This window comes from Plasmodium malariae, assembly GCF_900090045.1.
Source record: "Plasmodium malariae genome assembly, chromosome: 7".
NCBI classification, from domain to species: domain Eukaryota; phylum Apicomplexa; class Aconoidasida; order Haemosporida; family Plasmodiidae; genus Plasmodium; species Plasmodium malariae.
Window position 1 is genome coordinate 180,362 of NC_041781.1, and position 25,879 is coordinate 206,240.

The 25,879-nt window shown below is 18.7% G+C and overlaps 2 protein-coding genes and 3 pseudogenes across 2 annotated transcripts, besides 3 other annotated features; all 5 read right to left on the minus strand.

Moving 5' to 3' along the window:
- Positions 1–2,944: 2,944 nt before the first annotated feature.
- Positions 2,945–3,860, minus strand: PmUG01_07013000 (annotated as a pseudogene).
- Positions 2,945–3,860: a sequence feature (fam-l protein, pseudogene).
- A 7,920-nt stretch (positions 3,861–11,780) lies between these two features.
- PmUG01_07013100 (Plasmodium exported protein, unknown function) lies at positions 11,781–12,508 on the minus strand (the record flags this gene model as incomplete). Its single annotated transcript, XM_029003860.1, has 2 exons — positions 11,781–12,299; positions 12,422–12,508. The coding sequence occupies 2 exons, from the start codon at positions 12,506–12,508 to the stop codon at positions 11,781–11,783; spliced, it is 606 nt and encodes a 201-aa protein (XP_028860607.1).
- Positions 12,509–15,453: 2,945 nt separating this feature from the next.
- On the minus strand, positions 15,454–16,176 carry PmUG01_07013200 (annotated as a pseudogene).
- Positions 15,454–16,176: a sequence feature (fam-l protein, pseudogene).
- Positions 16,177–18,496: 2,320 nt separating this feature from the next.
- Positions 18,497–19,152, minus strand: PmUG01_07013300 (uncharacterized protein; the record flags this gene model as incomplete). Its single annotated transcript, XM_029003861.1, has 2 exons — positions 18,497–18,792; positions 19,065–19,152. The coding sequence occupies 2 exons, from the start codon at positions 19,150–19,152 to the stop codon at positions 18,497–18,499; spliced, it is 384 nt and encodes a 127-aa protein (XP_028860608.1).
- A 5,368-nt stretch (positions 19,153–24,520) lies between these two features.
- PmUG01_07013350 lies at positions 24,521–25,413 on the minus strand (annotated as a pseudogene).
- Positions 24,521–25,413: a sequence feature (Plasmodium exported protein, unknown function, pseudogene).
- Positions 25,414–25,879: the final 466 nt, after the last annotated feature.

Sequence of the window (25,879 nt, forward strand, 5' to 3'; positions counted from 1 at the left end):
CCTTAAGTTTTATTTTAAAATTTTATTCGCGAAACATTTTAGATTATTTTTTTTAGAATATGGGAAATTTATAACCTTTGTTATGTAACGTATACTACTAATAATCATTATTCATATACATAATATAACTATTATTACATATATAATGTTTTTTATAATATTCATATATTTGTATTTATTAAGTAAAACATGTTATACATAAATAAATTATTCTCCTAAACTAATTAATTTATTAATATATACTAGTTAAAAAATGTTCTTTATACAATGTCTTGCATGTTCCAATTGGAAGTAAGCTCCAGGGGACAATGATAAAAAAAAAATTTTATTTTTTCAGTGAAAGTTGTAATATTTTGGATTATTTTTAAAATATATTATTTTTATATTTAGTAATCAAATTACATTTTTTTATATAATAAGCTGTAATATACTATATGAAAACTATAAGTATAAAAAATCCAAAAATTTATAATATTTTCGAAAGTTTCGATAAAATTTGACAACACATAATATAATATTACTCATAGTTTAATTACTTTAAAAATTATATATATAATAGAAATAGATATCTATATTAATTAAATAGACTTTTTTTTTATTTTAAGTATATATAATGAGATATTCTTTATAAGAATAACAAATTTATATGTAGTATTTTTAATAACGTTTACATTTAATAAATAATTAAATATATAGTTATAATGTATGAATGTATATTCATGGAATATTAATTCAAAAAATATATAAAAATTAAAAGTTATTTATGTGTTAAATAAATGCTAAAATGTGTTTCATGTGAAAATTTTATTAATGAAAAAAGTGAAATTTATTAAAGAAATATATTTATCAAATAAAACAGTTTCATTCCTCTTTCTAAATATATATTTACGCTTTGTATAACCTACTTGTCTATATATATTGATATGTTTAGAATAATTAAATACAACACTTATGGTTAAATTTATACTATATAATTCAATAGTAGTGAATATAAAATTATGATCACAAGCTTTTAATTAGTTGAATAGATAAACAAATAAAATAACGTTGCAACTTAAAGATATAATACCTTTTAATAAATATATAACATTTATATAGTCATTCTAATCCTATATCACAAAATATATTTTCTATGGTATTCTGTTAGTTATTGTGATATTTTAAGTCCCCTATTAGAGGTTTAATAGATATTTTTACACATTTTAATCATAATAATAAAGGTATCGTATTATAATTATTAGCTCTATGAAAATGAATTAATTTGTATAGATATATTCTGTATAAACATAAAGAATAAAATCTATCACTACTGTATAAAATTTATTAATTTTTCATTTTCTAGAATATCCTTAATATAACATATTTTTCTATTAATACTATGAAAGTATATATAGCCAGTAATAGGCATCCATAAATATTTCACTAAATATTTATCCTAATACTAGGTACATTTAAAATATATTCATATATCATTATATCAAGTTTCGCATTCAACTATTGTAAAATAAACAAAATTATAATTAAACGAAGGAAAATATTTCAAGATAGTTATCAATTAGCTAATTCATTTAATATAGAGTATCAGCACATATAAAAATCTAGTATATAAATTAAAATTAATAAAAAATTAAAACATCTTAAAAATAGTTAAATTAATAATCGCATTTAAATATTTATTGTAATTCCTATTAGCTAATATTTTTGTTTAGTAGATAATAAAGTAAGTACACAACAACTATTAGAATTAGGTTATAAAATAGTAGAACCCAAATATATGATAAAAAATTTCCATAAAACAAAACGAGTAATATATATAATTCATAAAATAAGTCTTTTGATGTTTTCAATTGTACAATTTCTTCAAATTCCAAGATTTAAATAATTCATTATATCTAATGTAATTGTTAGTGAAATACGAAAATAATATTACAGATCATATTATAAAACGATATATGAACAAGCCATTATTTCATCTCAAATATATGATATTTAGAAATAAATCCAACAAATTATACATTAATATTTTTTTAATTTATGTCAAATAATATAATCTTTTAATGATATAAAAAATATATAGATTTTTTAAATGAATTTTCAATATAATATATATTCAAGTAAATTGTTAAACATTGAGTAAACACTACTATTATGTAAAGAAATAATATAATAGTTAGCTTAAAAACCTCCTTTAATTTTAATGATTTAGAATCTCAAAGTTTTATAATCATTTATAAATAATTTAAAATTAAAAAGTACAATAAATCATGATATATTTATAATTACATATTTAGACTATGCAAACAATTATGTCTTTTAAAAAGATTTTTATATATATTATCTCTTATAAAATATCCCTCATAAAATATATTTTATAAAATAAATCCTAACTTTTTTTTTTGATGAAAAAAAAATATATATATGTATCACTGTAATACAAATTATTTATATATATACACTAAATGCATAAAGCGCCACATTTATTGTAAACATGATTATAAGAATACATTTTCTTAAATAACCTAAACATATAATAATTTTAGTATTGATAAGAAAAACAAAAAATGGTTTATTCAAATTAAAAGTGATACACTCTAATAAAATTATATAATTTATTATATTATATATTAATTTTAAACAAATATATATAAATTATTCAAAAAACCTATTATAACACAAAGTTGTATATATAGAGACAAAATAATTAGATAAACTGAAATCATTCCTTAAAATACATGTTGAAAATTATTCAAGCATTCAAAAATTCAAATTAACAAAATATCTAAGAACATACTTTTTTATTGCCTCCATATAAAAGTACTGGTATATGTAGTTGTAATTATAAAATAAAAATAGTTATTCTTATGATTGTTAATTATACTATAAAGATATGACTATATATGGTAAATTCATCTTTGCAAAAAAATACACATTACTTCTTATTTAATCGTTTTTTTAACTTAATATTTTCATATTTTATAACTTTTTTATAGTAATAAATTATCACTAATAAAAATATAAGGAAAGGTAAGCAATAAAAGAAAATAGTTAATGCAGATATTTTTTGTAGCATACTCTATTTACTTTGGATTAACAATATTATTAAGGATCCCTGTACCCCAGACTCAACACTATCTCCTTTAGCTTCAGCTCGGGATAATAACTCTAATAAAGCCAACAATCCACCATCTATAAATTTCTCTAATGAAAGATCTAATATGGGTAGTATTAATACCAGGATAACTAACAAAAGTAAGGCAATTCGTACTCTTCGTTTTTTACATGATAGTTTTTTATATTGCTTATATTCAATAGTCTTGATATTTTTAAGATAATCTTCATAATCAAGTTCATTAAATTTTTTTTTTTTCAAAATCGAAATATTTTTTTATTTTAGGTACACCAAATTTATTTTTCTCAACACTTTTATTGTATTCCTCATTATATAACGAACTTCTATATGAGTATTCATGTTTTCCTTTTACTGCCTTCTTATTATTAGATATATATTTTCTTTCTTTACTTCATTATTTGGAATTTATATTTTAAAATTTCAAATACTCGAATCCTTATCCTCCACATATTTTCCTAATAATCGATAATTTGTTGTATTTAATTTTCTATGAAGACAGCATTTTTCATCCAAATTTTTGTTTAAAGGGCTCTAAAATAAAAGAAAATTGTAAATATTTATTATTTAAATGGAAATATATGATTATCCTAAATAAAAGATTTCATAAAAATAAAAATTTTAAATATAAATTATACTATCATACCATGTCATTTTCAAAGCGGCATATCCAAGTTAAGAGTAAAAACTTTGAAATTTTAAGAAATAAAAACAATATAATTTTTTGTTCCATAATATATGTTTCTAAAGTTGTAATATATTCAGAAATAATTATATTTGCAATAACGTATTATGCATTTAATTATAATTGTAAAATAAATACCTTTTCAATTTTTGTATATTATTTCTTCACAGAAAGTTAATAACATATATACACCTAAGATGTATTTTAGAATTCGCACCAAAATAACATACCAATAAAAATATATTATAAATTTTTAATATTTACATTATAAATAAAAAAATAACTATAAATACAATAATATAATTTTAATTCATTCATGATATTCCAAATTAATATGTTAATTACGTTATATAATCTAGTAACTACAAGTTTTTTTCATAGAAATTCTTCATTGTAAAAAAAAAAAAATATACGATATATTAATATTTCGAAATATTAATTCAATTTTCCGCATGAAACGTGTAGAATATAGATCTATTGCTATATTTTATATATTATTATAGTAATTTCTAATTTTAATGACGTTTTCCTATTATGAATTTTAATTTCTTAGATATTACACTTTGAAAAAAAGTGTTATTTATTTTATTAAATATTAAACATCATAACTATACAATAATTGTAATATTTAATGAAGTAGTCAATAACTTATATAAATTTTTTCGTTTTTCGAAAATAACACATTGTTTAGTTGTCACATGAACATGTAATTTAATTTATGGTTTACAATATATTTATAAAATTCAATATACAATGTGCTCTTCAATCTATGAAAAATTATATATATTTAAAAAGTAAATAAAGACATATTTTTTATTTTTGCGTCATATTTTAAAGATATTTTATTCCTAATTAAATTTAAATTATATCATTATTTCTAAATGGAAATTTTTTAAAATAATCCCTTTAATATTTATATATTTTACTCACATATAAATATTTGAAGAAATATTAATATATATTATAAAAATAAAAAAAAATGACACAGTGAAATTAGTATATGAACATTTCATGCAATTACCATAATTTAAAAATATTCCAAATAACATAAAATTACCTATGAGATTAATATACAGGTTATTTTAAGCATGTCACAAATAAAAAAAGTGTAACAATATGATTTACCAATATATATTAATTAGTAATATGTGTACTGACATTTTTAGAACTAATACATTAGTTTTCATTTTATCTGTTACAAGAATATTTTGTAACAAAAATAATATTACAGATGTAGATTAAACAATAGATACATTTAAATAAATATTCTTTTTTTAAATAATGCTTATAACAACAAAAATGTTGTGTTAAATTTTTCATATTACATATGTGGTGTAAACCAAATAATGACAATTATAAAACTATTATATTTGCCAAAAACACCTGCAAAATTCTTAGATAAAATTCTATTTTATTTTATTATTATAAAAATATTATTACTCCAACAAATAAAATAAGAAATTGACAATAAACATAAAAAATAAAATTTAAAATACCATTTTAGAGTTCAAAAAAAAAAAAAATTATGAAATATATTAAAATTTTGTTATGCGAGTTAGTGGGCCTTTTTAGCTACATTGATCCATATATTTATCTTAATTTTTCTATCTAGAAGTACATTTTTTCATAAAAAGTTAAATATATAAACTGTTTCATATTATACACAATACATTTTTATACATATGTATAGTATAATAACTAAAAATTATTAGTTTTAATTTGGGGGCTTAATGAGAATTTACATAATTCCACTTTTGAACAAATTAAAGTTTTTTTAAATGCTTGTATATAACATTAATCAAAATGCATATATATACCCTTATATAGTTAATCATCTTCGTCAAAATAGAGCTTAATATTTTAATGGAAATACATTTCTTATAGCATTAATAAACGCTCAATAACATTTATATTAACTAACGTATACATATAACTTGGATTTTATTTTACTTAATATTATATTACTAAGAAAAGAAATACAAATATCCTATAAATATCCTATTCATTTATGTAAACTCATAATATTTTTGAAGCTATTTAATATTCAACGTTTTCTGTTAAAAATAACTGAATACAGAAATAATACGAAGTATCGCAGTTAAATAAATGATTAACTATATATAATAATATTATGGAAAAAATATATTCGCATTAAATTTCATTTATATCCTGTTTAAATTTTAATATAATAGTATTATAGGTATATTATTCACTTTTCTAAAATACTTATTCCTTAAAATATGACAAAATGAGTAACTATTCTATGATATGTCCTAATAAGGGATTAATATTTCTTCGAAAAAGTTTTCACTTAGTAGTGTTAAAAAGGAATAAATACAATATCTCTTTATTATTATATTTATTTTATCATACATATCTATGCAATAGTTATTAAACATGTTTACATTTAATCATTGTGTAAGTTATTAATGATACATGGATTTAAGCTCTCCATTTAATTATAAATTTGCACAAATTCTAAAATTGATGGTAATTTATTAAGAATTCGTTCTTAAGGGTATGACAATATTAGTTTATATATATAAATGCATCTTTAACTATGCAAATAATATAAAAATCTATTAAAAATATATTTATATGAAACATGTTAGGAAATATATACTTTTCATAGTAATGCTTTTCAATTAATATTTATGAAGTACATATTTGTATAATACATATTAAGAAAAAAATTAAAACACTGATATACCCTTATTAAAAGAAGAAAGACTAACTATAATTAAATTAGAACTAATATATAATACATATGTTTAAAAAATTATTCATTTAAATATTTACAACCATAAAACAAGCCAAGAAAAGTTATAGTTGTTAAAATTATAAATCTCCTAATTTATTATGTTGCATTAATTGCAATCTCATATATCAAATTAAATGAGCCCATATTTTACGCTAAAATTTTACATAAATACATAGATACAGATAATTCTTTTATATATATATCATGTGTTCGTTAAGAATACTTAGTAATATCTAATAAATGTTACTGTGAATAATAAAATATATATAAATATATACAAATAAGTAGAACATGTTAGAATAAAAAATTACATCAAAAGAATAGAGTTCATTAATAAAACAAACATAGAAATACACAAACTGTAATAAATATATATTTTATTTTTTTTTTACTTTTGTGGGTCTATATAAATACATAATCTAAAATGAATAATAATATTCATATACATACTAGAAGGAATTTCGTTAAGAACATAACATTACTAAGAATAAAGTAGATATTTTTAAGTATCTGGAATGTGTTTTTTCTAAAATCAGTATATTTATTATAACATCGCTTAAACTTCATTTCTCCGTACATCAATAGTATATTTCAAAAATTTTACCATTACGTAAATAAACATTGAAATAATTAATGTAACTAACGGAAATATATAGCCAAATTCCCCATTAGTAGAAAGTTGTCCAATAAGTGACTCTATAATTCCAAGTTAATTAATTAGACTACCATAATATACAGTTATAAATAATAATTGAAAAACCATTAATAAAAGTATTACAAGTGTTCAAATATTAAAGCTCTATTAATATATCCTGAACGTTTTAAACCTTTTTTATTGTTAAAAATAGTGCATATCCTGTATTTATATATTGAACTAAATCTCCTATGTAATATTTATTGAAAAGAAAATATCCATAGTTGCAAAAAGTTTACATATAACAGATGTACTTTTTTTCATAAACCTTTTGGATGAAGTTCTTGAATTATCGCTATACATAGATTCACATTTTTCATCATATTCTGATCCACCCATACTGTTTTAATTTTCTTAATAATTGTATCTATCTTTAAATAACGTACACGTTAATTTTATATTTTTTGTATTATTCTCATTTTATGTCAACAGTCTACTATTTCTTCAAGCTAAAGTGCTATGCTCATTTTTCACATCATACAAAGATTTATGAAAGGTAAACTACAAAGAAAATAATACATTTTAATTTTTTACAATGTTATATGTTTATATATTTATTAAGAAATTATTTATTATTATTATATATAAGTCATATGAAGTAACAAAGAATTTTAAGCAAGTTTTCTGAGACATTATCATTATAACACATTATTTGAATTAGAAAATTTACAAATAAAAAGGATAAAGATAGGAATTTTAATTAGAATAACATATATTATTTTCCTGTATATTCTGCAATTATATTATAATAACTTCAAGTAGATAAAAATTTCATTGAAAAATCTAAGAGTACTGAAAGAAGGGTTTATTTATACATGCTACTATTTTATTCAATTTTTTAAAAGGAAAAGTATTAAATTCCACAAATAAAATATAATAATAAAGTATAAAAGTGCGAGTATAATTTTAAATATGTTTTAGTAAATATTTTTCTCAATAAAGTTTTATTTATATAAAAGCAGAACTAGTTAAAATAATTTTAAGTAGAACTTGTTCTGTTAATTAAAAAATCACAATATTTAATTCCGTTAGTTATCTAACATATAAATTAAAATTTTTTTTAATAAAACTTTTCAGAAAGTAAATGAAATAATTTTTTTTCTTTGGTATTAAAATTTTTTATTTTATATTTAAAATAAAATATATATATATATATATATATATATGTAGAGCGAATAGATACCATGACATATATTAAAAATATATCTATTAAATTTTTTTCTATCTTTCTAATCATTAAAATAGCTTTCCATATTTATTATACATTTTATAAATATTTATATAATTAAAAAATTCAAACAAATAAAATGAATATAACAGAAATGGTAGGATGGAAAAAAAAAGGTAAATATTTTTTTATAACATAATTTTTAAGCTAATCTGTGATAAACAATATATGTGAAATATATATACATTATTTGATTAAAAGCTACACTGTGTTAATGAATTCATTAACGAACATTTTATATTTTATAGAATGAAATTAATAAAAGCTGTTTTATAATTTTGCATTAAAATTATTAATGATAAAAGATTTTAATTATTATATTATTTAATTCAATATATTTTTTTATTACAAAAAGGAAATTTTTTCAATATATTAATTCGGTCATTTTCCCTTTTATGTGTTTTCTAAAATAAAAAAAAATTTATATATTTAATAGGAATATAAATAATAAAAAAATAAAAATGAAAAAGTAAATTTATTAAAAAGGAACCCTTCATAATTGTGATAATTTAAAATATAATTTTAAATAAAATAATATAAATAACAAATGCGCAAGGATAATATGTAAATAATACTTAAAATTTAGGGAAATCTTTGATGAATTAATTTTTTTCAAGAATATTTTGTATGTTGAAGAAGAGAATATTCACTTTTAACCATTTATAAATAGATACTACTGAAAATCATATACTTCATTATTAATTTTTACACAACTAATATAAATGAAATAAATTAGATATTTTTTAAAATATACCATTAGAATCAGATATATTTATATTTTAATATTTTTATTTTTCACCATATCTTACATTTAGGTACTTGTTAACTATAAAAGAAATATTTATTATATATATTATTTTAATTATATATACAATAAATTGATACTTATTTCTCTAAGTAATAACTTTTAAATATAATAATTAATTAAATGAAAAAAAAAAAACGTTTCTTGTTATGTCATATATATCATATACTACATTATTATATTTCACATAAATAAGATAATTAAATTATATTTTTTATTTTATGCCTTTATATATATATAATATAAATGTATCATATATACAATTATAAACGTATATTATAACATTGTCCTTCAAAATCTTTAAATGCATCTATTATAAGACTGTTTCTTAGTATCTTTAATATTACTAATTTGTATTCATGTTATAATATGTATGAGGACATCTTAATAATTAATACCATAATTTATGAAGAATATTCAATAATACTTATATAAATATATGTTCTACTATTTATTTAATAACATCTAAATTCGGATGTACTAACTTTGATAGACATATTTATTGAGTAATTATGTTTTCCTATATTATATATTAAATGATACATTTATTAAAAATATGCATGACAATATAAATTAATTAATTATATCTGTTAATCCAAATTAAAATATGGTCTATAAATAATTTTCAGTTTTCGTTAATTATATAATTTGCTCTTAAATGGAAGTATATTTCATGCATTATGCACATTATATATATATATATGTATAATTATGTATTTATTGCATGCATGTACGTATGTATATATGTAAATTAATATATTAATTTATATAAAATCATTAATATTTTTTTACATCTTCTATATATAGTGTCACTCTTAATTTTCATTTCTTCTGAACTTGAGTTTTATAATAGTAGTTTATATTTCCTTCAATTAGTAATGTTACTCCTGTTATATAATTCTGACGTATATTTCTTTAGTTATTTCAGTATTTTATTTTAAAATAAATAATAATATAGTATACGTATTTTTAGTTAAATTTTTATTTTCCTAATGCTTCATTAATTTTCATTTTTTCAATGATATTTACTTTAAAGCTATTGTCTATTTGCAACTGTGCCATTATTACTAATAGGTCTACTAAAATTTATCAAAACAGAATTATCGACTTTAAAATATAAAGAAAATGATCGAAACTCCTATATTTATGTATACTGTTCACAATGACGTATTTATATTTTTTACTCTAATACATTATTAATATTTATTTTTTTTAATTAATCTACAGAGTTAAAAACACTCTTAATGAGATCATATATATATAAGTATGTATAAATTTAATAAGTTTAACGAAAAAAAAGTATATTTAATTAATTAATGGGATTGTAAAATAAATTTATAATTCCCTAAATATGCATGTTAGAAGGTAAAACAAAAATAAATAAAAGGACTAATATGAATTACTAAATATTCATGTCCTTTCTTAAGTATAATGTTATTATAAGAATTAAGTAAAAAACAATTAAAAAAAAAAAAAAGTACCATTATATGTTACATTGTACAATAGAACCTAATAATAACCAGAAGATACAAAATATAATAATATCTAAATATTATAATATTTATACGTCAATGAGAGAATCTATGAAAATATTAATATTAAAGTTCACCCTAATTTTATTTATCTTTTATCTTATACTATTTAAAATATTATAAATGTTATATACTTCTTTTTTCCTTATATAACACATCAATAATTAATTAAACATATTACTTCGTAATAACAAAAAAAAAAATAACAAATTAAAATAAATAAAAACTAATTATCATATATATTATAGAAATTATCTCTATGATCCAATTCATTAGGTTTCTTTGGTTCCTTTTTTTTATATTTATATTCAGCTCTTATAAAATAAATATATATTTTGAGTAAAATTAAATATATTATAATACATTGTATACAGCCAATAATTAATTGGTTGCATATATTTAAATTAAATGAAATAAAAAATAAAAATTCAAACACAACTACATTCATTCGCTTTGTTTATTCGTATGCAAAACAATACAATTTTATTAACTTAAAACAAATAATATATTCCTTTGATTATCTCAACATATAAGCATTTAAGACTAAAATATGATAAAAATAAGTCTATTTTTTACTTATGTAGATATAAATTAACACATTATATTGATAATAGTATATGAATTGTGATTTTTGCTATTAATTTTAACACTAGTGGATATATATTTTGTGAAAATCTTGTTAAATACACAAATATATATATGAACCATAATATTCTATTTATGTGAATCATTACATTTAATACAAAATGAAAGCATTCAAACATTCAAATTCACAAATATATTAAAGAATTATATTTTCTCAGTTCCAAATTAAAAAGAATATATCCACACAAGTACACATAAAAAACCTAAGAATTTATAACATTATTCTTAATAAGCATATATCCTTAAGTAATTTACATAGCTTAATTGTTCTAAAGGACAACATTAGGAAAACAAATTATGCTTCTAATTATTTGTTTCATTTATTAAACGCTTTGATTTTTCTTTTTTTTTAATTTTTATACAGATAAAGATAATCACTAATATAATTATAAATGTCAGAGATGATATAACTCCTATATTTATTATTGTCATATTATGCAATGTACTAGACCCACTATCCGAATTTGTAAACAACAATCTATCACATAAAAACATTATCAATTCAACTAATAAGAGAAATATAGGTAAAATAAAAAGAAAAATATATTTAATATCTACCTTTCCCTTTAAATTCCCGGATTCGGAATTCGTAACACTACTATAATTTTTGTTTTTACTTAATTTGTCTAAGTTTTCTTCATCGATTACTTTTATATTTCTAGATTTATATAATATTTCTTCTACAATAATAGGTATATCATTTTTTACACTTACAATATTTGAATCATCTCCCTCTGTACGTTTTCCAAGGAATCCCCAGGTTTTTTTGCATAATATTCTATAAATGTCATTCTTTCTGTAGAAATTTTTATTAATGGTAACCTAAAAAGAATAAAGTAAATATTCGTGATTTAAAAAAATTGTTAGTTTCATGCAAATAATAGGTATTAATAATAAAACACATCAAAAATAAATAATACAAAATATCCTTAATATCATCACACCATCTTGTCATCAATATGATATATCCAAGTCAAAACGATAAAGACATTAATTCTAATAAAAAACATTAAATTCCTGTTTTGGCCCATTATATAAAACTTTTAATATTGTAATATATTCATTATGGAAAAAATTTTAAATAATATAAAACATTTTTTCTGATAAGCTATACAAATTTAGAAAAATTTTTTTAATTACATTTTATTTTTTACAAAAAAATAATATATATAAAAATGTTATTATTTCTGTAAAAAAAATTAAGAAAAAATAAAATTTTTTATTATATTATTTATAATAAACTCACCATTAATCAACATATAACAAATTATATACATGTAAAATTCAAAATATATAATTTAATTATTAAATACAATAATTAGATTTTTTTTTTAACAATAATTTTCAAAATAAAATAAAGAAAAGTGTAACTATTTCTTACTATTTCAAAATAAGCAATTTATTTTAAAATATATATTTTTCACAAATTCATATATTAATTTATATACCATATGTTAAGGGTATATATTATAAATTTAATGATTTTTTCTTATAAAAAATTATAATTTTCGAAAATACTTTTATTACTGATAAAAAGGATTAATTATTATATCAATATAATAGTAATTATGATAAAAGAAAATAGAAATATTCTCTTCAAAATTTTGTTTAAAATTAATCATATAACCTGTACTCATAATTTATTATATATTTTAAAAATATAAAATTAATATAATAGTACTTAGTGTACGATAAAGTATGTAAGTTAAACTCAAAAAAAAATATAATTTTTATATTTCACTCATAATTTTTGAATTTTATAAATTTTAATTTAGACTTTAATTTATAAATTAAAATTTTTTTAATTTATCAAATTATTTTATTTATTTTTTTCAAATAAACATGCAAATTTAGAAAAAATTCAATGAAAAAAAACGAAATAAAAAAATATAGAATAATTCTTTTATAAATTGTATTAATATATGAATAATCTTGGTAGTAAATGTAGTTTTTCAATTGTGCAATAAATAAAAATGGAAAAACACATTATATATCAAAATAATATATCATAGATATTGAAGTAGTTTTTATAAAATAGTAGTAAATCAACAATTACGTAAAAGTATTAATAAAATAATAAATGCATATTTCCTTTAACTTGTTAAAGCATTGCTATGCTTCAAATTAATATATATTTATCTACATTAATAGAAAAAATTAAAGTTATACTAATATATCTCATCCAATTTGTACGAATAATATGAATTATAAACCCAAAAACTTTTAAATACGTATATATAATATTTGCAGTAATGAATATAACTTCATAATATATTATGACATTTAATATTAACAAAAAATAAAATAAAAATACATATTTTATTAATATTCATTTTATCAATATTTTTAGTACCCCTCTGCGCAAGGATCAACATACGTTATTCTTATTTTCACTAAGTTATAAGTATATTCGCCCAATAAAAAAGTTATGTCTGTGCTATTTCATTTGCTAAAAAATACTTTTTAAAACATATATATATGTGATGACTAAAACATATAATAATAGTATATCATAATATTAATTTTAATCTATAAAAAAATGAAAATAATATATGAATATAACTCTCAAAAAGGCCTCATTGGGATCTTATTCATCGAACTTGTTTAATTATGCATGGATAAAAAAAATATAATAATTTTTTAAATAAATTTTATTAAACATATATAAAAAATAAAAATTATTTTAAGAATTTATATATGATCGATAACAAAGTAAATCACTTTTTCACTCTTATTTGGTTTAAAAAATTATCATCAATTTTTTGAACACATCATGAATTGTTAATATAAACTATATAATTTTTTGGAAGTCCTTAAAAAGACATAAATATGCTATATAATTGTATTACAAGAAAAAAAAATAAAAAAAATATTTAGATAAATAACTACTTATTGAATTATTGTTGATAATAAATATATATTTTCCTTAAAATTAAGAATAATTTTTGATTCTATAAGCATATATAACACAGTTTTAAAGGTCCATCATTATGAAAAAACAAAGATAAAAAATCAAAACATTTTCATTATATCATCTATTAATATATGATTACATTTAATTAACAAAGTTTATTCTTTAATAATGTAAAATATAAAAAAGTACATATAGTTTATTTATTTAAATATTTTCAGCATATATATATTTAATTAGACGTTCCAGAACATTGTTAACATCACATAAGCACAATAATAATAAATTAAATTCTTTAAACTCATCATTTAATTGTATGGATTTATTAACTCTAAGTCATTTGAAAGTTATAAATAACCTATATGTAATATATATATTATTTAATTGTATATCTATACATACCATTTTATATCAAAAAGAAACAAAAGGATTCCTTTTAAAAGAATTACAATAAATGTGTTTTATAAGTCATATCTAATAAAATATATTTTATAGAAGAAATATCATTTATTTAAGAACGCATATATATATATATATATACATGCAACAAAATTCCTTCAAAACGTTTCATTAAATTTAAAAAAAGATATATTCATCTTTAATTTAAAAATAATTATACATTTTTTTTAATTGAGTCAACACATAATAATATTAGACTGCAACTATTTAAAAAAATAAAAAGTACCATTCCTTATAGCTCAAATGTATATTAACACACCATTTTGAAACACTTATATGGATTGTCCCATAATTTATAAATTTTGACGAACAAAATTTTTTTTTCATAAAATCCTATTTTTACACAAAAAAATATACATTAAGCCATATTTTTTAATTGAATAGAAACAATATATTAAAATATACTTTTAAAAAATCTATAATTTTCAATATCACAAAAAAATTAGAACCTTTTCTCTTACGACCATATATCAAAAAGGATAGGTATAAATAGGAATATTTATAAAATTTAAGCAATTATACTCATTTTTGCTAGTCATATATTAAACAAGATACAGACGATTTTCAATATTAAAAACTTTTTTATATAAAAGAATATATTACATATTATTCAATTTGCCTTTTCCTGAACTTAATTTTTTGATATTTTTTAATTTTTTTATGTCAATATACAACAGTCATTTCAACCGTAACACCAAATATAAGGAGTGGTATTGCATATATTAGTAAACCTAAAAACCTCTAGACATAAGCGTAACCCATAAGGGCTTCGTCCTATGACAACATCATCTTCAGATTTACCGCTCTTTCAGAGTTGAACAAAAAATAGAAAGGACTTTTATTTATAAGCTTGGGTAAAGGAAAATGCCACCCACCTGAAAATAAAATCTACAATATCTTAAACAATCTCAATAAAGGACCATAACCAAAAAAATATTCTATTATGCGATATATTGATAACAGTAAGAGGAGTATTACAGGAAAAAGAAGTTTTAATCCATATTTTTTACTTATAATTTTTTTTCTACATCCTATCACTAATTATCCCATTGTTTTTAAGAAAATGTTCAAAATCAAGTTCTGTGAATATCTTTTTTCCAAGTATGAACATTTTATTGTTTCAAATGTATTAGATTTATTTTTCTTACCTTGTTTATTACATCCCCCATTATTCATTGAACGTTCGTTGGATTTCTTCTTTATTCCTGTGACCCCTTTTTCATTTATAGGCATATCTTTTATTTTATTAATTACATTATTTGGTATCTCTTCTTTTATATATAAAATAATTAAATCCTTATCCTCTTTGTATTTTGCTAGCAATCTATAAGTTCCAATATACAATTTACTATTACTGATGTAATTCTCATACTTATATTTCTTAAACGTACACTAAGAAACGTTTAAATATTCGTTATTTATATGAATAAATATTGTCATTCTAAAAAACAGTATTGATAAAAATTAAACACCAAAAATATAAATAAAATATGTATCTGCAAATAATATTTTCATGTTATATCATTGGAAAAATGAGTAGTCCAACTTAAAAATATTGAAAAATATATTTTAACAAAAAAAGGTAACATAACTTTTTTTTTCATATTATACATCTCAGTACTGTAATATATTCAACAGGAAAAAAACAAACAATTTTATAATATTCCTTTAATGGTAAAAGATAATATATCCATTTATTTAATATTATTTTATTTTTATTTATATTTTCTAAAAAATATAATATATATAACTATAAAATTTTTCACAACTTATATAAAAAAAATTAATTAAAATATAAATTACATAATTTTTATCCTAATGTTATATATTAAAAAGAAACAACAATTTGAACTATGTGACATAAATGCATTACTATGTATTAAAATTATATATTACAATTAATTAATAGTGTAATTTAATAATTCTATTTACCTTTTTCAAAAATAAAAAAAAATTAATATATAATTTTTAATATTGGGGTATACGGAATTTATAGATATAATAGAATGTAGAGAATAGGGATAATTCATTATTCTATACATTAAGAGCATACTTACTAACGTCCGGGATATTTTAATATTAATTATTCTAATTTATATAAATTATATTTCAGAACAAATTATTATTTCCTAAAAAAATTTTACTCTTATAACAATAATAGTAATAATAAATGATGTACTCAATATTAATACAAACATATGCGTTATATTAATCAAAACATATTCATAAGTTACCATGCAAACATATGAATCCTTTTTAAGTGTATATTATAACTAAGAAACCTTATTAATATTATACTATCTAGTATAAGATAACATATATATTTTAATGCCAAATAACACATGATTCTTTATTTTTGCAAGGTAACGTATAAAAATTAAAATTTTCAATTAATTTTAATTGGTATAATTAATGAAAAGAAAAATTATTAAAATCATCGAATTAATTTTTTTATAATTATATAAATAATTTTAGAACAAATATTTATAAAATAAAACAAAAGAAGGAGTACCACTGTACAATATTTATTAATGTCCTTATAAACTAAATTCAATAGTGAATTTGTATTATTCTCTTTAAATTAAAAATTCATATATTTTCTTTCATTAATTTATTTTACAATATATATTTAAGTAATTTCAATAAAATAAATCAAAATTAACAATTATATAACTGTAATAATAAAATAATTATTATGAATGTCCTTTCGTTTATTGATATAGCATTGTAACACTCAATAATATGTAGCATCTATAAACAATAAATATAAATAAAAATTATACTAGTGCATTCTTACCATCTTAGTTCTATAATCGGAACACTATACCAAAATAGTAAATCATAAAACATAAATCTCTAATCTACTACATTAATACAATAAAAAAAAATTGAAATTAATTAATTCTCATATATTTGTATGTTACGATACAGCAAAAAATTAGAAGTCATTAAATATTAAAGATAATTCATTATTAAACATATTTTTTAAATGTTAATTTATTTTTTAAAGTTATTTATAAAGATAAATAAAAAATTAAAAAAAAACTAAATGATGTTATTAAATAATAACAGTATAATAATAAATACAATATTCAAATTAATGTGTTGTACAAAAACGCCCAAAACATTTTATACTGATGTAAATGTTCAAAACGAAATTTTTTATATTTAAATTCAGTACCGTTTTCATTTTTTATTTTGTTCCCATTATACAGAAATATAAACGGAAAACATTGCTAATTTCCTTAGTACATTGGTTCTAAATTAGCGCATGTTATATGCAACAGTGACTGAGAGAATGACATTCTAGATAATAAGAAAAATGATGTAGTCTACTTCTCCGACTAATCTGAAAAGGTTGTTTTATATTCATTGATAATTCTTGTCTAAATACACTATAATTCTCATCCTTATTCTTCTTTATTCTGAACATTTTTATTTTTAAGCATTATCCAATAGCAGTAAATATGTACATGAAAAATATATAACATATATAATATATTTATTTTTTATTTATTATTTATTTAGGAAAGTACATTATTAGTAATAACACAAAGAATTTATATAATAAAATGGATTTTTAATTCATTTTATACAATAGGAAAAACGCAAAACATATTCCAACTCATAGAGAAACAAGCAAATATATTCATATAGGAACTGGTACATATATACCATATGGTTTTACTGAATTTATCGTACGTTTATTTGTAATTACTGCTTTTAATGAATTAACTAGTTTAGTTAATTTCTGTCTGTTTTCTGAACTACTATAATAATGTGACTCAATAAGATATCTTACATTATTACCAGTTGTTAAATAAATAAATTTTTTGGTTTCTTTAGTTCGTTGAATTTTAATATGTTTTATCTCCTTTTCCTGTTCCTCCTTTAGTCCAAATATTTGTCCATGACACACATATAGATCCTCACAATGTTTTTCACCTTCACGTATTGTGAATTTCTAAAAAGATATTTTTTCATTGAAAATTTGACTACGATTTCTTCTTTCTAATTTATTAAAAGATTTATGAAATATCTTATCTTATTCATTATCATATACTTGAAATTTCATATCTGAAATTTTATCTTTTTCTTAAATTAAACATACTTTTGAAAATTTTCCACTATTATTGTTTCTTTACTTCCGCTATCCGTACTCACTTTTTTATCATCCTCATTTATTGGAAATATAGTGCATTATTCGTATCTCTTACCAGGCATTTCATTACGAGTAAAAATATGAAATAACCTCAAAATATCTAATTTTCTATCCTTAAAATAGGCAGGTTTTTCAAAGTACATATGTCAATGTTTTCTAAGCTATTTGTGGAATTGTTATCATTATTATTTAACTAAGATAAGAATTAATTGAAACCCTACTTTCTATCACAATTCAAATATGTTCACAATATTTATAATCATTACATTACTTCTCAAAACTTATATCATTTTTATATAGTTCATTAATACATCTAATGTGTCTTTTAATTTTATCATGATATTTAATATCAGAATTTAATTTACATTCGGCATTATTACATAATTAAAATAATAATACAAACGTTTCCCTTCCACCTAATAATACAATATAAAATCCTCAATATAATACTAAGAAGAGTACTGAATTGATTCAACACAAACAGGTTTCTTTATTTTTTTAAATTTACTGTCAATTCCTAATATAAATTCTTTATGGGATCCACTTTTAGAAAGATTATATATTTCGTAATATAACAAGTATTTGAAACAAAAAACGGAATGTGTACTCTCTTGATTCTCCGTTTCATATATTTTCTTAAATCTTCTATCAATTTTTTTGCAAAGTACTTTTAATGTGTCATCGCTTATAAATCCAACATTTTCCCCTAAATATTTATCAAAATCATTTTAAGTTTCCTCTTCATCGTATTCATTATATTTTTTATAGGAAGATAAATCTTTTAAAATATTCCACTAAAAATAATGGGAATACAAATAAATAGGTTAGTCTGCTTTTTAACAAAATATATAATGGATATAAATAAAAATAGGACATTTAAAAAAAACTATTAACAGTAACTTTCAATAATAAATTGATTCATACCATTTTATCGTTATGTTTTTGCTCTTTTCAGTTTTAATATATAATTATTAAATAAAACAATAGTAAAGGAAAAATTACCATTTATTCACATGCCCTATTGTAAATTTTTAAATATATACTAAAATAAAATAGTAAAAATGTTTTTTCAAATAGCCTTTAAGATTAAAATATAACAGTGATATTAATTCAGAATGAAATAAAGATTCATAATTGTTTTATTATAAATATATTTTTAGTCAATAATATTAAATTAAAATAGATATTTTATGGAAAAAGTTTCGTAAAAACAATATGTATTTAAATTTGTGCTATACAATCTTATTTAATTATATTTAGTTTTTAGAATACATTATATTGTAATATCTGTAATAACATTTTTATTTATATTCTTGTCCCATTAATATATTTTTTATAGGTAAACCTTAATTTAATAACTTTTTTATCATTTGGAAAAATTATTTGATTTTTATCTTTATAGATATAATATTACATTTAATTTGTATATCTCCTTTGAAAAGCTAGAAGCACTTATATATTTGTTATTATTGTTAATATAATACATATTATTAAAATTAAAACTCATATAAATGTCAAGATATGATTTTTAAATGTAAATATAATATTTTAAAATAAAAATATTTTTTATTATAATTATTTAATTAAATATTTCTTTGGATCTTATAATTACAGATTACTTTCATTTATCCTTGTCCATATTAGATTAATAAACGATTAAGAATGCATTTTACTTTAATTTGTATACACCTATATAAGGTAACACACAGTTTTTTTTTTTTTTTTTTTTTGATAATATGCATTTTTTTTATATATATATAACCTTCAACAATTTGTAATATATTCAAAAGTTATTATTATAAGGTTTTATATTTTAAATTCTTTAAATAATCCTACAATAATATTTGTAGTTGAATATTATCATATTACTGTTAAAAAATTGTTCAGCTAATGAAACTATATTGAATAGGTGTTACGATTATATATATGTTCACTGGAATTAAACTATATTAAAATAAAACTTTTATTTAAAAGTTATATATCTCTATTTATAATAATATAACTTAAGTATTATTAATCGTTTTCCAAATACTTCAGTTTAACACAACGTATTTAAATGTACGTAATTTCTAAAATTTATTCTTAATTTCATCCATATTAATTTTCTCCACTGTGGTCACTATATAAAATATTCATATTACTTTTTTGAGTTTTTATTTATATTATATTATTATTTTTATTCATAATATTAATCGTTTTCCAACAATATATTTTTATTATACTTCCTTCATCTTAAGTAATAATATGTATATTTACATTATCCTAAATGAAAGAATTTTATATCTTTCTGAATATATACATTATAACCTAAACAATTTCATTAGTCAAATTTACTCCATTTCATGGGTTTTCTTCTCGTAAGTATATATTTTTAATGGATAAACATATTAAATTAGCGCTTAAATATTTTTCCTAATATTTCAAATTTTTTATATATCATCTGTGTAACTTTATCTTTTGGCAATTATATTTTGCCTATATTACATTGTATATTTATAATTTTTCTCAAACAAATTACCCCTTAAAAGACGTTCTCACAAATTGATAAAAGTTTTGTAATTTGAAAAAATAATTTTATTATAGAAAATTTATAATTTTCAAATCATAATTTTAAAAATATAATATGTGTAATATAATAAAACTAAATAACATATATAATATAATAAAGTTACTGGAAAAAAATTACTCATTTTATTATAATGCACTCTAGATGAGTTTTCCGTTAAATAAGAAAACCTATTTTGTTAAATAAATACATACTATTTTAATAAAAGTGCCAATACCAATTATTTGTATATTCACTTACAATATATCATATAATCTGGCATTACATTCCCACTAGAAGATGTTTTAAATAATAATTAACGATTTAATATTTCGTTAATAATGCTTACATTTGATATTTATGATAGGTTCATTATTATAATTTTACCTTATATTTTTTTTAATTTTTCGAGTATTATAGTTTTTTAAAATATAATATTATCCTAAATTGAAAAACCTTCAAAAAATAATGCATAATTTCTATGAATTTTTTTTACTCACCGAATTAAATAAAAATATTAGTGCATTATATATATTAATAATTTTCATAGATTTTTTAATATAATAAAAAAATTATTTCATATTTCATGGAAATGTATAATTACGCATGCACAGTAACTAATATCATAAATAAAATTATTTTACTTAATATATTATTAAGATTCATAAAAATATATTAACTTCATAAATTATATTTTCTCAATTTCCATCCAGGATGCATAAAATAGATAAAAGAAGATAATTAATTCTATATAAAGTCTTTCATTTACACAATTTTTATCTGAGATGTGATGAATATTATTAATTATTAATAACAATAATTAATTTAATTTATTTTTTATATTTTCCTTATTTAAAAATTCATTTTCATGTATACATAAATAAGTTATTAAAATATTTAATATACAATTGAAAATGCATTAGAACTTACGTGCCAACTAAACAGACATTACGACAGGAATTTTTAATACTGTTATAAAATGTATTTAAAAATATTTTTAAAAAAATAAATAGTTTAAATTAAATAAAAAAAATATACATTTCTTTGTAAAAACGTATTTTATTTTATATATTTCACTATATAAAGAAATAAAATATATACTATAGAACTAACAAAAAAAAGATACAACTGATTTTCTAATATGATACATATTGTTCGCTATTAAAAATAAATAAAATAGAGTAATTTAAACATAAGTTTTATTACTCATTAAAAAGGAGTTATGTAAAATATAATTGTTTCTGTTACAATAACTCATATTTATGATATTTTACCACATAAATTCATACATACATTATAAGCATAATATTAAATATTTTAATAGAACATTGTGCTATTTAATATTAACTAAAATGGGAGAAATAATAACCTTATTTTATATAACGTTTTATTATTATGAATATAAATTTTCTAATTCACAATTATATATGTTTTGTGTTTCACTTTTAGTAACATATACACCTGTATATAAATTATTGAAAAATATAAACACTTTAATTTCCAAAATATGAGATTATAAATGTATATAACTTCTATAGATAAAAAAAAATACTAAATATAAATTTCATTCCTATATGAATTTAATGAGAAACAATTTTGTTATACTATATGTAACCACCTAAAGTACTCATATATGAATTGCATGCAAAATGTTATATTTATTTCTTTTTTAGCTGAACCACTTATGGATATGTAGTATATATATACTCAATTCAATTATAAAGTATCAAATTCACAATAACTAAATGAAATTTTATTGAATAAAACATAATTTATATCAATTTACATTTATTATTCTTTATTATATATAGAAATTAGCATTATTAGTGATGAAATATTGATAGTTAGTAACTTATATTTTGCGTAGTTTAAAATACATCTAAGACACTATAATTTCTATTTTTAGCACATGTATAGTAAGTTTTCTTAATGACGAAAATGTAAAAATAAATATTTATTTGATTATACAAAATATATATATTTATTTTTCTTCCACTTATTGATCATTTAACCTTTACTTATTTATAATTCACGTTGAGAAAATTATTGTTAATATAAAACAAAAAGGAAGATATTAATATAATGACCAATACTAACCTGAGAACCTCATATTTTTTGTACATACACTTATAAAAAAAAAAAGTAAAGATAAAACTATAAGAAATATTTATAACATTTCATTATGATTTATATCTACGTAATTCCTATAAACACAAATTAAGAGAACATTTAAAGTAAAATAATAAATAGACACATCTCTCATTTACTGTAAGCATTTATAATGATCATAATTAATTGTGAGCTATTAATGATTCATTCTTAGAAAGAAAATAACTTTATGACTTAGTTATAATTTCATATATAAATCATTAAAAAACATAAATAAATATTATAAAATTTTTTGAAGAATATATGTATTATAATATATTTATCTAAATAACATTTAAAATAAATATTAGTTAAATTTTATTCTTACAAAAACAAAAAATAAATACGCTCTTATCTTTATTTTATATGCAAAAAAAGACATTCACAATTAATTTAAAACAAAATAAACATTTTTTCTAATTATATCACACAATAATCACTTGGAACTAAAAAAAATTTTTAAAAATGATAACAAAAGAAGCTCTCATTTTCAGGTAACACCATGAATGTTCCAACTAATATAATAAAATAATACTTAACCCTTTTATGTTATTTTTATGTATAACATGCATATTTATTTCAAACGTTTTTAAATATACATATGTACATTATAATGAACTATTAAATTACATTCGATCATTTCTTTTAAATTCAAAATCTAAAAAGCAAAACAGTAAAACTCATTAAGGAATAATAATTCATACTTTTGTATTTTATACCAAGACAATTAAATATATGTAAGTGGTATTATAAATACAAGGTAATTCAATATTCATTTATTATTTTGTAATATCTTAATGATACTAGTGACCTTCATTTTACATATTAAAAGTTCTTTTTATGAAATATCTTAACTCTAGATTACAAATTTTAGGATTATTTTCCTTTATTATATACAATTTTACAATTTTCATCAAAATATAAAACAAGCCTAATATATATAAGACAGACATTGTTCCATTAAATGCAGAATTTTTTGGTATATGAATTTCTAATAGTGCATGATTATCTTTCCAATTGTCTTTTGTTGCTCTTCGAACGAAATAAAACGAAATTGACATTCCTTCCAATAAAAGTACTATGATTTGACTAAGTACAGAAGTAATATTTCCAATAATCATAAAGTATGTAGTCCTTTTATTAATATTTATGTTATTTCTAATTTTATCTAAGGAATTTAATAGATTTATTATTTTTTTTCAAAATATGAATACACACTATTAAGTGCATATGACTTCGTTTTCTTATTTGCTTTATTTTATTTCTTTATTTTTGATGAACATTCCTTTAATTTTTTATTTTCTCATACATTGGCTTCTTTATTCTTAGATATATCTTTTTTCTCATCCAATAATTTATTATTCACCTTATTATATGACATATATTTACTTAATTTTACAACCACTGAATCCTCAGCTAATAGCATATTATATATTCAAGCTAAATGACAACCCAACTTATAGCTCATATTTAAAGATTTACCATAGCTACTCTAAAAATGAAAAACGTAAAATTTTATTACTTACAACTATATATATGTCAATACTAAGAAAATATTATTTTTAAAAATAAAATATGAAACAGAAAAAAAAAAAGACAAAAAAAATATGAAATATTATTATGATACCAAATTATTATTATAATGACATACTCAAATAAAAAGGATAAATGTAAGGGTTTTAATAAAAATAAGGGAATTAAATTATTCCATCAATGTGTATATCTCTAATTCTATTATATATTACCTAATAAAAATGCTAACTATATTTTAAATACTAAAAATAATATAAGATAATATTAATATTACTATTACTGTTTTATTTTTTTATATTAGATGTAATAAATTAAAAATATGTAGAAATAGTTCATATTAAATATTACAAATATAGAAAAAATTAAAAATCGATTTAGAACAATTTCTATATAGACATATAATAAAAACAAAAGATTTATATAAAAAATAAAAATGAAACCAAAAGATAGTAGTTTAAAACATTTGATTTAATTTTTTTTATAGTAAATCAATGTAAACTACTTCTTTATTAATCATTAAAAGAAAAAAAAAAAGAATATTATAAAAAAAAAATATAAAATTATTCATAACATAATAACAAAAATTAATTAAACACCCATAAAATTTTTTTACTTACTTAAAAGGCCATATGATTTGTGCAAAA